The sequence below is a fragment of the Vulpes vulpes genome, chromosome 8 (assembly GCF_048418805.1).
Source record: "Vulpes vulpes isolate BD-2025 chromosome 8, VulVul3, whole genome shotgun sequence".
NCBI lineage: Eukaryota > Metazoa > Chordata > Mammalia > Carnivora > Canidae > Vulpes > Vulpes vulpes.
Window position 1 is genome coordinate 42,698,958 of NC_132787.1, and position 13,399 is coordinate 42,712,356.

General features: G+C 33.8%; 1 protein-coding gene across 16 annotated transcripts in view; it reads left to right on the plus strand.

Moving 5' to 3' along the window:
- ERC1 (ELKS/RAB6-interacting/CAST family member 1) overlaps positions 1-13,399 on the plus strand; it is a 537,425-nt gene that overhangs the window by 257,022 nt on the left and 267,004 nt on the right. For all 16 annotated transcript variants that reach the window (XR_012003004.1, XR_012003002.1, XR_012003003.1 and 13 more), the window contains one exon: positions 11,297-11,457. Coding sequence is in view for 10 of the 16 variants with exons in the window: in XM_025995462.2 (XP_025851247.1) it covers positions 11,297-11,457 (161 nt within the window). In the remaining 6 variants the exon portion in view is untranslated. The remainder of the gene's footprint in view (positions 1-11,296; positions 11,458-13,399) is intronic.

Genomic DNA, 13,399 nt, shown 5'->3' on the forward strand with positions numbered 1-13,399 from the left:
CTCCAGGCCCCCAAAACAGATCAAAGCCTCATGTTACTCTCATGGTATTATGTACATCCTACATAGCACTATACACAGTTTATAATTAAGTATTTATGAATTTTATTAATGACTATTTCTATATGGACTGAAAGCTCAAGAGCTATACAGAACTATTTCTGTTTTGTTTTTGTTACATCTTCAGTGCTTACACATAATACCTAGCACAGGGTAGGAATTAATATTTAGGGAGTAGGAGAAAAGGGAGAGAAAGGAAAGATGGAAAGATGCAAAATTGGGCATGGGAACACTCCACAGAGTGACTTATTAGATATAATTGTGGAAAGCTGTTGTGGAATACTGACACACTGTAGCAAAGCAGCATTAACTCTGAATACAGTGGAGTCTCACTGCCTAGGTTGCAATCCTGATTCTATCCTCTCTAGATATTATGACCTTGAATAAGGCACTTCAACCCTCCAAACCTGTATTGTCTTCTGTAAAAGTGAAATAATAATAATACCTAATATCCAGCCTCATAGGATCATTTTGAGCATTTAACAAATGATACCTGTAAAGTGCTTTGAACAAAGTATTCAAACAAGGTAAGTTGCTATTGTGTTGTTACTATTGTTATAATAGCTATAGCTATTTTCTATTCATAAAATGCTGTATGATTGGCATATATCTTGTCAAATAATTACCATGTGTTGACAAAAATAGCATAATGGGAAAAGAGAATATTTCTAGTATAAATACTAGGATACATGTTTTAGAAATTCCATAAATTTAAATTCTCAGTAGTAGTGTTGTGTGATACCTAAAGGAGTTTGTTGGGAGAGGACAGTAGAAGATATGTATGTGTGTAAGTACTCAACTAATACTTCAAAAATGCTCAACTAAGGAACATGGCAAATTTTTAAAAAAATTTTGGTAATTATATAATAGAGTGTTCCTAGTCTAGAATTTCTTTGAAATCAAAAGAACTAGTGGACTTCTCAAATGAAAATCTGACTTCTATGATGAATGCTTAACCTCTAGGTAATCTTCCCTTTGTACACTTCTTTTTTTCTCTAATCGTTTTATTCCTTTGGAGGCTTATGCTTCTTACCCCCCTAAGAAACTGTAACGAGATTTTCCATAAGCATCTTGGAAACTACAAAAAAGTATTTTGTTCTCGATTGGAGAACAGAAGAAGGTGGGAAACTTGAAAACACATTCTTGCCAGCACCTGAAGCACCTAATTGCTTTGGTTTCTTAAGGAAAATGGGTCTGTGGTAAAGTCATAATTTGTTCCTCCTTATTCTGAGTAAAAGTTTATTAGCTTGTGATTTAAGCAAACCATCTGGTCCTGCTGGCAATGCACACTATCAAGCCCTGTGCTTTCTCTTAATATGTTACTGGAGGCAGTTAAGTTGCATACTTGAATCCAGCTCTGGCCTGGGCTTTTTTTGTCTTGAAACATATGTTTCTGAAGATCATACTGTGACCTGGAGCACATTTTTAAATGGTGGAGAATTTCTTCATTGTTTAATGTGTAATATATCTCTTCGTTTCTTCTCCTCAACTTTCATTACCTCCATCTCTCAGTGACTATACCTAAAATTGTAATAACTGCTGTGTGGTAGGCATGCGATGGAATAGATTATCCAAATGGAGATAGTAGGATGTGTTTGCTGGGGTTGTAGAAAAGTAACAGAGTATTTCAGTTTGACCTTGAAACTGTTTCCCTGGCTAGAGCCCAAGCACAAATGAGATAATTATTTGGAAATCCTGGCCTGTGGTACCATTCTAGCCTTAAATACAAAAAGGCTTTAAAACTTACTTGGTTGTATGTATAATCTGAGGTAGGAATACCTTGAGATCTGGCACTAAAATGGATGGAAAAATAAAGCAATTGTGAAGAAAATTAAATTTTACTAACAGCAAAATCCTGTAAGTGGAAGTATAGGATGAAAGTTAAAACATGTCTGTCAACACAGAAGACTAGATGTTAGGAAAATAACTTCCACAGAAACAATTGAAGAGGGTTAATGAAATATGTATCATAAGTTGGGAAGAAAATAAATAATCAGGAGATGAATAGACAGGGAATTCAAATATAGGTACTTGATGAGCTGTTAAACTTGAACAGTAGCTGTTAAACTTGAACATCTTGTAAGAAAAAAGGTCCATGGCAGCCCAAGATGGAGAATCTAATGGACAACCAACTTCCCCAACCTTTTTATTTTATTTATTATTATTTTTTTTAATGGAGCTCAACACAAGGCCTGGACTCATGATCAAGCCCCTGAGCTGAGATCAAGAGTCTGATGCTTAATGAACAGAACCACCCAGGCACCCCTTCTCACCCTGTTTAAAAGAGACTCACAATGCCCAAAATTGGTCCTTTGAAAAATTAAGAAAATTGACTGGCCTTTGGTCATACTGAAAAAAAAAAAAAAAGTCGTCACAGTGAACAATGTTTGAAGTGATACAGGACTTATAACTACAAGTCCTATAAGTATTAAAAAGATACAAGAATATTTTGCTAGTACATATCAAATATAGACTAAATGAGCAAATGCAAAAAAAAAAATTTAGCAATACTAGCTAAATCTGAAAAAGAAAACTTGAAAAAACTTTGTCAGTAATAATTTTTTTCCTACAGATTTCAAGCCTAGAGAGTTACAATGGTGATTTTGTAATAAATGTAAAAGGAACAAATAATCTTAGTCTTACAGAAACAATTCCAGAAAATAAAAAAGAGGAAATAATTAATCACCAACATATTTTATAAGATAAGCATAACTTCATATCAAAACTTGAAAAGTTGTGGCACCTGGGTGGCTTAGCAGTTGAGCGTCTACCTTTGGCTCAGGTCATGATCCTGGGGTCTTGGGATCAGGTCCCACATCAGGCTCCCTACAGGGAGCCTGCTTCCCCCTCCATCTATGTCTCTGTGTCTTTGATGAATAAATAAATAAAATCTTTAAAACAAAACAAAACTTGACAAAGTTACTATAGGAAAGGTAAAGTTTAGGTCTATCTCAACCATGAACATAAATGCAAAAATTCCTAAATAAAATATTGCCAATTTAAAGTTAGTGTGTGTGTGCGGGATCCCTAGGTGGCTTAGCAGCCTTCACTGCCTTCAGCCCAGGGCGTGATCCTGGAGTACGGAGATCGAATCCCATGTCAGGCTCCCTGCATGGAGCCTGCTTCTCCCTCTGCCTATGTCTCTGCCTCCCCCCATGAATAAATGATAAATAAATAAATAAATAAATAAATAAATAAATAAATAAATAAATAAATAAATAAATAAATAAAGTTAGTGTATATGAAAGAGAAAAATAAGCATGAAGACATTTGTTTTAGGCCTATTCCAGGAGTCAAGATTGATGTCTTTAAGAAATTCATTACTATAGTCTGCCACATTAAAAGGTGATAGAGAAAAAATTTTTTTTAATGATAGGGAAAAAGTCATATCATCTCAATAAATGTAGAAACTTTAATTTGTTTAACTGGTAAGAAGGAATTTTTTTAAGTTTTTATTTAAATTACAGTTAATTAACTACAGTGTAATATTAGTTTCAGGTGTATAATATAATGATTCAACACTTCGATATATCACCTATTGAGCCCCATCTCCCCCCAACCCCTACCCTATTCGGTAACCCATCAGTTTGTTCTCTGTAGTTAAGAGGCTCTTTCTTGGTTTTCCTCTCTCTCTCTTTTTTTCCCCCCTTTGCTTGCTTTTTTTTCTTTTCCTTAAATTCTGCATATGAGTGAAATCACATGTCTTTCTCTATTTTACTTAGCATAATACTCTCTAGCTCTATCCATTTAGCTGCAAATGGCAAGATTTCATTCTTTTTTATGATTGAATAATCTGTTGTGTGCACATGTGTCTGTGTATGTTTATACACATGTATACACACACCACATCTTCTTAATCCGTTCATCAGTTGGTGGACACTTGGGCTCTTTCTATAATTTAATTCAGCTATTGTAGGTAATGCTGCTATAAACATTGGGGTTCATGTGTCCCTTTGAATTAGTATTTTTGTATTATTTGGGTAAATATCTAGTAGTGCAGTTGCTGGATCATCTATTTTTAACTTTTTTAAGAAACTCCATACTGTTTTCCAGAATGGCTGCACCAGTTTGCATTCCCACCAGTAGTACAAGAGGGTTCCCCTTTGTCCACATCCTTGCCAACACCAGTTTCTTGTATACTGATTTTTACTATTCCAAGAGATGTAAGGTGATATGTCATTGTAATTTTGAATTGCCTTTCCTTTATGATAAGTGATGAATAGAATCTTTTCATGTGTCTGTTGGCCATCTATATGTCTTTTTAAAAATTTTTTTTAAAGATTTTTTATTTATTCATGAGAGACACAGAGAGAAAGGCAGAGGCATAGGCAGAGGGAGAAGCAGGCTCCCTGTGGGGAGCCCAATGCGGGACTCAGTCCCATGACCCTGAGATCATGACCTGAGCCAAAGGCAGACGCTCAACCGCTGAGCCACCCAGGCATCCCCGTCTATATGTCTTCTTTGGGAGAATATCTAAGAAGGAAATTTCCTTATCCTGATAAAGAATATCTATTAAAAATTATACTACTTGTGCACCTAGGTGGTGAAGTCATTTGAGCATCTGATTCTTGGCTTTCACTCAGGTCGTGATCTCAGGGTCAGGAGATTGAGACTCACATCAGTCTCCATGTTTAGCATGGAATCTGTTTGAGATTCTCTCTTCCTCACCCCTCCCAGTCAGGCTTGCTCTCTCTCAAATAAACATATAAATCTTTTTTTAAAAAGTTATACTACTTACAGATAAAACTGTTAAAGCAATTCTTTTAGGATGAAAAATAAAATAGAATACATGCTGTCATCATTTCTGTTCAACATTGTGGTAGACTGAGGCAGTGCAGACTATGGTAGACTTAGTAAATATTTTTTGCAAAAATTCAAAAATAGCAAAGATGCTTTTGAAAAGAGAAGATTTGTTCTAGATATAAAGCTATAACAATTAAGACAGTGTAGTTTTTTAAGAATAGGCAAACTAGTGGATTATAATAGAAAGCACAGACACTTACCCATGCTTATGAAGATACTTGATGAATGTCAAAGGTTAGGATAGAATGGATTTTTAATAAATTATACTGAGATATTGGATGTTCTTCTGGGGAAAAATGAAATTGGCTCCCTACCTCACATGATACACAAAAAAGCAATTCCAGGTAGTTAAAGATCAGATGTCAAACACAATACTTAACACTCTTAGATAGCTTTTCAGTCAGGTATTATATAACAACTACAAAATAACAGTAAACTGTGATGGTTAATTTTATGTGTCAACTTGCCTGGGCCACAGGTTGCCCAGATACTTAGTCAGACTTTATTTTAGGTGTTTTTGTGAGGGTGTTTTGGATGAGATTAACATTTAAATCAATGAGATTAACATTTGAATCAATCACATTGCTTTCTGTAAGGTGAGTGGCCATCATCCTGTTCTATTCAGGCTTTCCAGTCAGTTGATTCCTCTCCCCTGACTATAAGAGTAAATCCTGACTGTGTTTGAAGTGAGATGTTGGCTTTTGCCTGTTTTTAATTCTAACTGGAATACTGGCTCTTCCTGAGTCTTGTGTCGGCCAATCTTTGGACCAGAACTTCACTATTGCCTCTCTTGGGTCTTGAGCATGCCCATTCAGTTTACAGGCCCTGGCACCTGTCAGATTCCATAATCACATGAGCCAGCACTTATATAAAACACACACACATATATGAAACATATATGTATTTTATAATCTATATTGTGCATTATGTATTATATATAGTTTCTTATAAAATGTACATTTAACATATGTTATATATTTTATATGTTAATATAATTGCTATATGATGTTATATTAATATACTTAGTTGTATTAATTTAACAGTATTATATATTTGTTATTTATTGGTTAGGTTTCCCCAGAGAAACAAAACCAATTGGGTATATATTGAATACAGTGTGTATGTGTGTGCTACATGTTTGCATATACATGCGTATACAGGCATACTTTGGAGACATTGCCAGTTTGGTTCCAGACCACTACAATAAATCGAATATGGCAATAAAGTGAGTCAAATGAATTTTTTGGTTTCCGTGTGTGTGTGTGTGTGTGTGTGTGTTATGTTTACACTATATTGTAGTTTATTAGGTGTGCAATAGCATTATGTCTAAAAAAACAATGTACATGCCTTAATTAAAAATATTTTATTGCCAAAAAATGCTGACTAGCATCTGAGCTTTCAGCAAGTTGTAATATTTTTGCTGGTGGAGATTCCTCCACATTGATGGCTGTGACTGGTCTGGGTTGTGGTTGCTGAAGTTGGGGGTGGCTGTGACAATTTTTTCTGTGTGTGTGTTTTCTGACAAGTATTTAAGACCTTTATTAATAGGTGCTTGCCGTTTGTTGACTTTTTTAAAAAAATCAAGTTGTAAACTTTTATTCCAAATAAAAATGAGGCTTTTAAAAATCTCAACTTGACGAGATATCAAACAATTTAAAAACCTTTCAAGGTGTATTAAGAAAAAGGAGGCTTCTTTTAAAACATATTTATTGTTACTAAAAAGATATGTCTTTAGCCAAAAGTAATAAAAACCCCATGTTCCATAAATAGTGAGTCTTTATAGGGATTACATTAAACCTGTAGATCACTTTGGACTTTCAGTCTGTGAAGATGATGTTTTGCCATTTACTTAAATCTTTGTTAATTTCTTTCAGTAATCTTACAGTTTTTTAATATACATGTTATGTATTTTTAAAATTAAATTTATACCTAGCTATTTCTTTATTTTTGATGCTATTTTAAATGGAATTATTTTCTTAGTTTCATTTTTGGAATGTGCTTTGCTTGTGTATTGACAGTTGATTTTGTATATTGACCTTATATCATGCAACCTTTGTATACTTGTTGATTATAATTTTTTTAGTAGATTTCTTAGCGTTTTTCACTATATAAAATCATGTCATTTTCAATTAGATAATGTTTTGTCTTCCTTTCCAGTGTGGATACCTTTTAACTTTTTGTATATTCTGATTTTCCTGGCTATTGCTTCTAGTACAATATTAAATAAACATGGTGAGAAGGGACATTCTAATCTTGTTCTTGGTGCTGGTCTTAGAAGGAAAGTATTCCATCTTTCATCATTAAAGATTATATTAGCTGTGGGTTTTTCATAAATGCCCTTTATCACATTGAGAACATTTTTTTCTCTACTTTCTTGACTGTTTCTATCATGAAAGGTTGTTGGAAATATATTTTTATGTATTAAACAAACCTTGCAGTCTTAGGATAAATCTCAATTTTTTAATCTCCCTCTGTTTGATTTCCTAGTATTTTTTGTTCCTATAATCAGTAGGAATATTCCTGTATAATTTCCTTTTTTTTCTTTCTCGTGATATATTTTTCTGGTTTTCTTACCAGGGTTTCTGCATTGTGATCCTTGTTTGCCACGATTCCCATTTTTCTTGCTTTCTGGCATAAATTGTTCAAAGTTCATCTTTTGTACGTTTCTTCCCCTAAATCTGGAATCAGCTCTGTTTTTAAGAAGCCCATTCACTTTAGTAGCAAACTATAATCTGGGTGCTGAGGTGCTCAAAGTTGTTGGCTCTCATTGCTTTTAACTCCTATGTAGTGAGTATGTAGGTGATGTTTTCCTTTTGGTTCTTGAATATATACATAGGGTAGGCCCTTTTTTTATATGCAAGAAAAATCATAATGTTGGATGAAATAAGGTCAGAAGATTCCATTTATACAATGTTCATAAACTGATAGAATGAAAGTTATTTATTTTGGAATATATGTATCAAAGGCAAAAACAAAGAAATGGAAGGAAGAGTTTAAGTAACAAATTTAGAATGGTGATGACCTATCAAGGGGTACTGAGGGCATACAATTGGATAATTGCACTCAAAAAGCTTATGGTTAGTGAGTATATAGATGTGTGGATTGTTCTTGGTTCTGGAATATATACATATTCCTTTTATATATATGTAATATTTCACATTGCTTATTTATGAAATTTAAAAGTATGTATATATTATATTGTCTATTTATGAAATTTAAAAGTATGTATAATAGGAAGCATTGTGAAATTATCTTTCCTACAATTTGTAAGTAGACTTTAATTTCTGGTCTTGGGCTTCTGGATGCTGACTTTTGGTTTTGGCTCAGGTCATGATCTCAGGGTTATGAGATCAAGCCCTGTGTTGGGCTCCGTGCTCAGCAGGAAGTCTACTAGAGATTCTCTCTCTATCCCTCTGCTCCTCCTTTTCTTTTGCATGCTGTCTCTTCCCCTCCCTCTAAAAATAAATAACCCTTAAAAAATAGATTATTTCTGATCATTTGCTGAGTAGACCAAAAGTGCCTTCCTACCATGCCTATTAAAGTCCTTCTACTATTTATAGTGCTTAGTTGAATATCCATTTTGATAAAAATGAATTTTGACCATTACACGGTATTTATTCAGTTGTATTTATATTGTAGATCTAAATGTGAAATGAGTAATTAAATAAAAGATTTAGAAGAATAGGATATTTCCATGACATTGTGGTAGACAAAATTTTCTTATCTAGTATACAAGAAGCTCTAATCATAAAAGAAATAGAAATGAAAAAACTAGTTAGCCCACTAAAATTAATAAAAATTTCCCTAGTTTTTAACCTAAAAAATTAAAAGGTGGATGGATCTTGAAGGTATCATGCTAAGTGAAAGAAGTTAAGAGAAAGACGAATAATGTATGATGTTACTTATATATGGAATCTAAGACAAAACAAAACAAATAAAAACTCATAGAAAAAGAGATCAGTCTTATTACCAGACGTAGGGGGTGGGTCAAGTGGAATTTGGAGGAAGGTGGTCAAAAAGTACAAACTTCCAGTTACAAGATAAGTAGTAGGCAACTGTAGTAGTAGGCAACTGTAACAATAGTGCTCTGTGGTATAGGAATGTTGTTAAGAGAGCATATCCTAAGATTTGCCATCAAAAGAAGGAAATCAGGTTTTTCTCTTCATTCTTTTTATTGTGTTTGTGGGAGAAGATGGATGTTAGCTGACCCTATGGTGGTAATCATTTCACAATATGTGTAACTCTAACTATTGTACAGTACAACTTAGAATTACACAGTAATGTATGTCAGTTATTTCTCGGTAAAACTAGAAAAAAAAATTTTCATTCCTATTGTCAAAAGTGCCTTCAGTAAATTTTGTTATTTTCACACAGTCTATACAGTTAAGAGAATTGTAGAACTATAATTATACCCAACAAGGCTCTCACGGATATAACACTGAGTGAAGAAAAGCTGTACTTCAAATTATATACTATGTAATTCCATTTGTACAAAGTTAAATAGGAGAAACTAATGTAGAATGCTAGAGTAATGGTAACTCTTCATCTGGGAAGGGGATTTGAGATGCGTTTCTTGGGGACTTTAATGTTTCGTTTATTGGTCTGTGTTCTCATTACATTGGTGTGTTCAACTTAGAGAAAATTATTTAAGTGGCACATTTATCATTTGTGTATTTTTCTGTGTTTATGTTGTATTTCAATAAAACATTCACCAAAAATTTTAGATGTATACATGTATATATAAAGTGGGCTTCCTTTTGTTGTACAAAAAGGAGGAATAAGTTATTTATACATGCTTGCTTATGTATGTATAGAATATCTATGAAATAAATAGATAGATAAATAAATAAATAAATAAATAGATAAATAAATAAATAATATCTATGTTATGTAAGAAACTGATACCATAACTTGCTTGAGGTAGTGAAAAAAAAGTTGGGAGGGAGATTTTTTTTTTGAGATTTAAGATGAGTTCATAAAAGATGGGCATAATCCCATATTCTATTAGAGCTTTTATAAATGATGCTGTCCATTACTGATTTCGTGTTATAACAACATACCTTGGTATATCATTTCAACTTAGTTTTAAATAAGATTTTACATGAATTAACTGATTAAAATGGAATCATACTTATTTGCAGTTTTCGAAGGGGTGATACATGTTTAATAAGTAAAGCTTGTAAATATGTGAATACATATCCAAGGAGAGCTGTATAATAATATATACTCTCATAGCAGTGTTCTCACAGCTATTAACTGAGAACATTAACTGGATCACTTCTGAAAAGATAGACAAAGTAAAGTGATTTAGGTGCCAAAACACTAAATGTATCTGTTTATTATCAGTGTTTAACAGCTGTTCCCAATCAACATGGAAGTTTTGGTTAGGTCTAAGGTGCTAACATCCTGGGATCTATTAACAACTCTGATTTTTGTTCTATTGCATTTTTGTTTCTAAATTGTTCTCAGTTTTAGTATCATACAGATTGGTTTTATTTATGTAGAAGTCATTGAATGGCAAATCCCTCATCTCTTCCTCTGAAAAAGCTTGTTGTCACCAAAATTACCTTTTGGCAAGCAACAACCTGATGTAAGCTCTTGTGAAAGGTTCAGTTGGCTGGTTGATTACCTGGTTCAGATTGGTTTTGGTATTAACACATTTTTGCCGACATATATTTTGCTTCAGAATTAAAATGAATATGTTTACTTAAGTAATTCTGGTTTGAACACCACCTAGAATAAGTGGAAGTAACTGATGAAGTACATATTGTGTTCTCTTCGTTCCTTGTGTTTTTGAGTTCTGTTTCCTTTCTCTCAGAATTTTTTTCAGGTCTTTTCTCTCTCCTCTCTATGAGGTCACGTAAACTCTACCTACCTGGCTTTAGAACAAGAAATTATCTGATTGAATTTTAGCTGTTTTCTCCAAAAAAAATTCTTTTTAATTGGTGTAAACAGAAAAATCTTTGGATGAATGAAAATTACTTCTTTGTGTTTATGTTGAATGTTATTAGTCAAGTTTATGTTTTTTATTTCCTAAAATCCTTGTAGAGATATTTACTATGATTTTGTTCCTTATGTTTTTATGTGTGTTATGTTGTTATTTCCATGAAAATTTGTCAACCATTTCCAAATAAATTCTCTAAGGGGGCAGACTATAGCAAAGTGTGACTTCTTGAACTGATGCCATTCAAGCTCTTGTGTTTATCAAAAAGAAAATGAAGTTCTTTTTGGCATAACCTGAGAAGAATTATAGTGGTGGGAAGGCCAGAGATTTTATTTCTTTATCTGGTGTATTGTCTTGATATATATGTTTGATCCAGCAAGAGTACAGGATTTTTGATGTGTGTATGCGCTTTTAATCTTTGCCCATTACCTAGCTCCTCTGTCTTTAATTGGTCAAAATGCTAAGTTTTTCTCTTTTCTATACTTATCATAGGTGGAGGAATTACTGATGGCCATGGAGAAAGTAAAGCAAGAACTGGAGTCCATGAAAGCAAAGCTGTCCTCCACTCAACAGTCTCTAGCAGAAAAGGAAACTCATTTGACCAATCTTCGGGCAGAGAGAAGGAAACACTTAGAGGAAGTTCTGGAGATGAAGTAAGTGTTTATAATCTTATTTTTTAAGCATGTGCTTAGTAGAAAATCTTTTTCTCATTGTTTTCATCATCTGACCCAGTTTATTACCACCAAAACATTTAGCTTAATTTTAATGCAGATTTGTATTTCTCACTCCTTAGAACAAATTTGGAACAAATTCTGGTAAAATAGAATTATTTTTGCCTCTTTATTGAATTTTAAAATCCAAGTGAGGGAGAGTTTGTGTGTGTGTGTGTGTGTGTGTGTGTGTATAACTACATCCAATTGCATCTCTGAAATTTCTAAAATCTTATGGAAAGTTCAGCCATATTGTTGAGCTTAGTGAGGGACATGACTGTTGGTCCTGAGACCGTGTGATAGCGAGGCACTTTTTTAAAGCATTTTTTCTTATAAACACTTCAAAGGTATGCAAAAGTAGAGAGAGTAGTATAATGAGACCCTATGTATATATTCCCCATATGTAACAATTAATGTTTTGCTACACTCTAGTCAGTTTTTACAAATTGTCAATATTAGTAGAAGCTTGCTGTACATCATTTTCCCACTAGTCCCACATCTTGTAGCTCCCTGAGATAATCTGTTGTGAGCATATGCAGGTCAGCTAGTCCATAATAGATGCTGCCTTTTCTTTATTGTGGTACCATGCCCAGCTCTCACCCCTACATAATTATCCTGCTCTCAGGTTTTATGAAGACAGATTTATCCTGGGATAGCTCGATTACCCTTCTTTACTTTAGCAGTTATCTATATTTTTGTTGTCTTTTCTTCAGTTTCAGAAGAAATATTCTCTCTCCATCATAAGGCTAGCTTCTGATCTCTACCACATATTTGAAGCACAGGTCCTCTTCTCTGCAATCTTCATCTGTTAGTTTTCTCTCATATAATCTCTGCTCACTTTCTATTAGTTTCTTCTCTGCATAAATACTGAGTATCTCTGACTTAGAATAACCAGACTTCTCGGCTCAGGTAGTGCTTCAGGGTAACATCACCTTTTCTTTTCTACAGCTTTGAACTATCAATAAATGTTGAGTACCTAGATTACAGACTAGAAGAGGATCTTGCCATGATACCTTAGCGTGAGTTGTTTTCATGGCACATGTGATATCCTGACAGCTACCTAAGAACAGAGGAAGCAGTTGTTGAGTTGTCACCTGCATGTATAGATTATTAGGCCACAGTGCAAGGTTAAGAGATTCTAACCTTTTGGAAAAGCATTACAGATGATCTACTCTTGGAAGTGATGAGTATGTGAAGCCAGAAATAAATTTATATGCTGGAAAAATAGGGAGAAATTAGTGTTCTGAGTATCATCAGGATAAAATTAGTTAACATGTGCTTAGGGAGCAGTTAGTGAAAGAGGTGTAAGACAAATTTTTTGTCACTGGTAGGTGAAATTAAAAGATATTTTGGAAATGGAGTAGCAGAGTTAACTTTTGAGTGATAAAGCAAAATTATTTGAATGGGAGAGGTCTGGGAACCATTCGTAAAACGTGGTAGGGGATAGAGCTGAGAAGCAAATTAAATCAGAGCCCAGAGGATTTAAGAAAATGGAAGAAGGATGGATATCATGTTGTGGAAAATAAAGTATTCCCATGTGATGTTCTGAAGCAGAAACAGGCCTCACTAAAGTCACAGTATTGATAAGTTTTGTTTTCTTTTCTCCATGCACTAATATTTTGATTTTTACCTGTCACATCTTTCCTACTAAGTACAGGTATCTGTGTATAACAGAATAGTGGTGTATTTGTGTGGGAATTTTCCTTTATCATTAGAACTTTGGGAAGATATGGAAGAAGTTTTAAACGAATGCTTGACTTCAAGCCATGGAAAGGGAGTTGTGTGTAATTGTTTTTCCTTTTTGGTATCACAGTGTTACACTCTATTGGGACTTCCCTTTCCAACCAGGTCAGAGATTACATTTCTGAAAACTACTACAATTAGC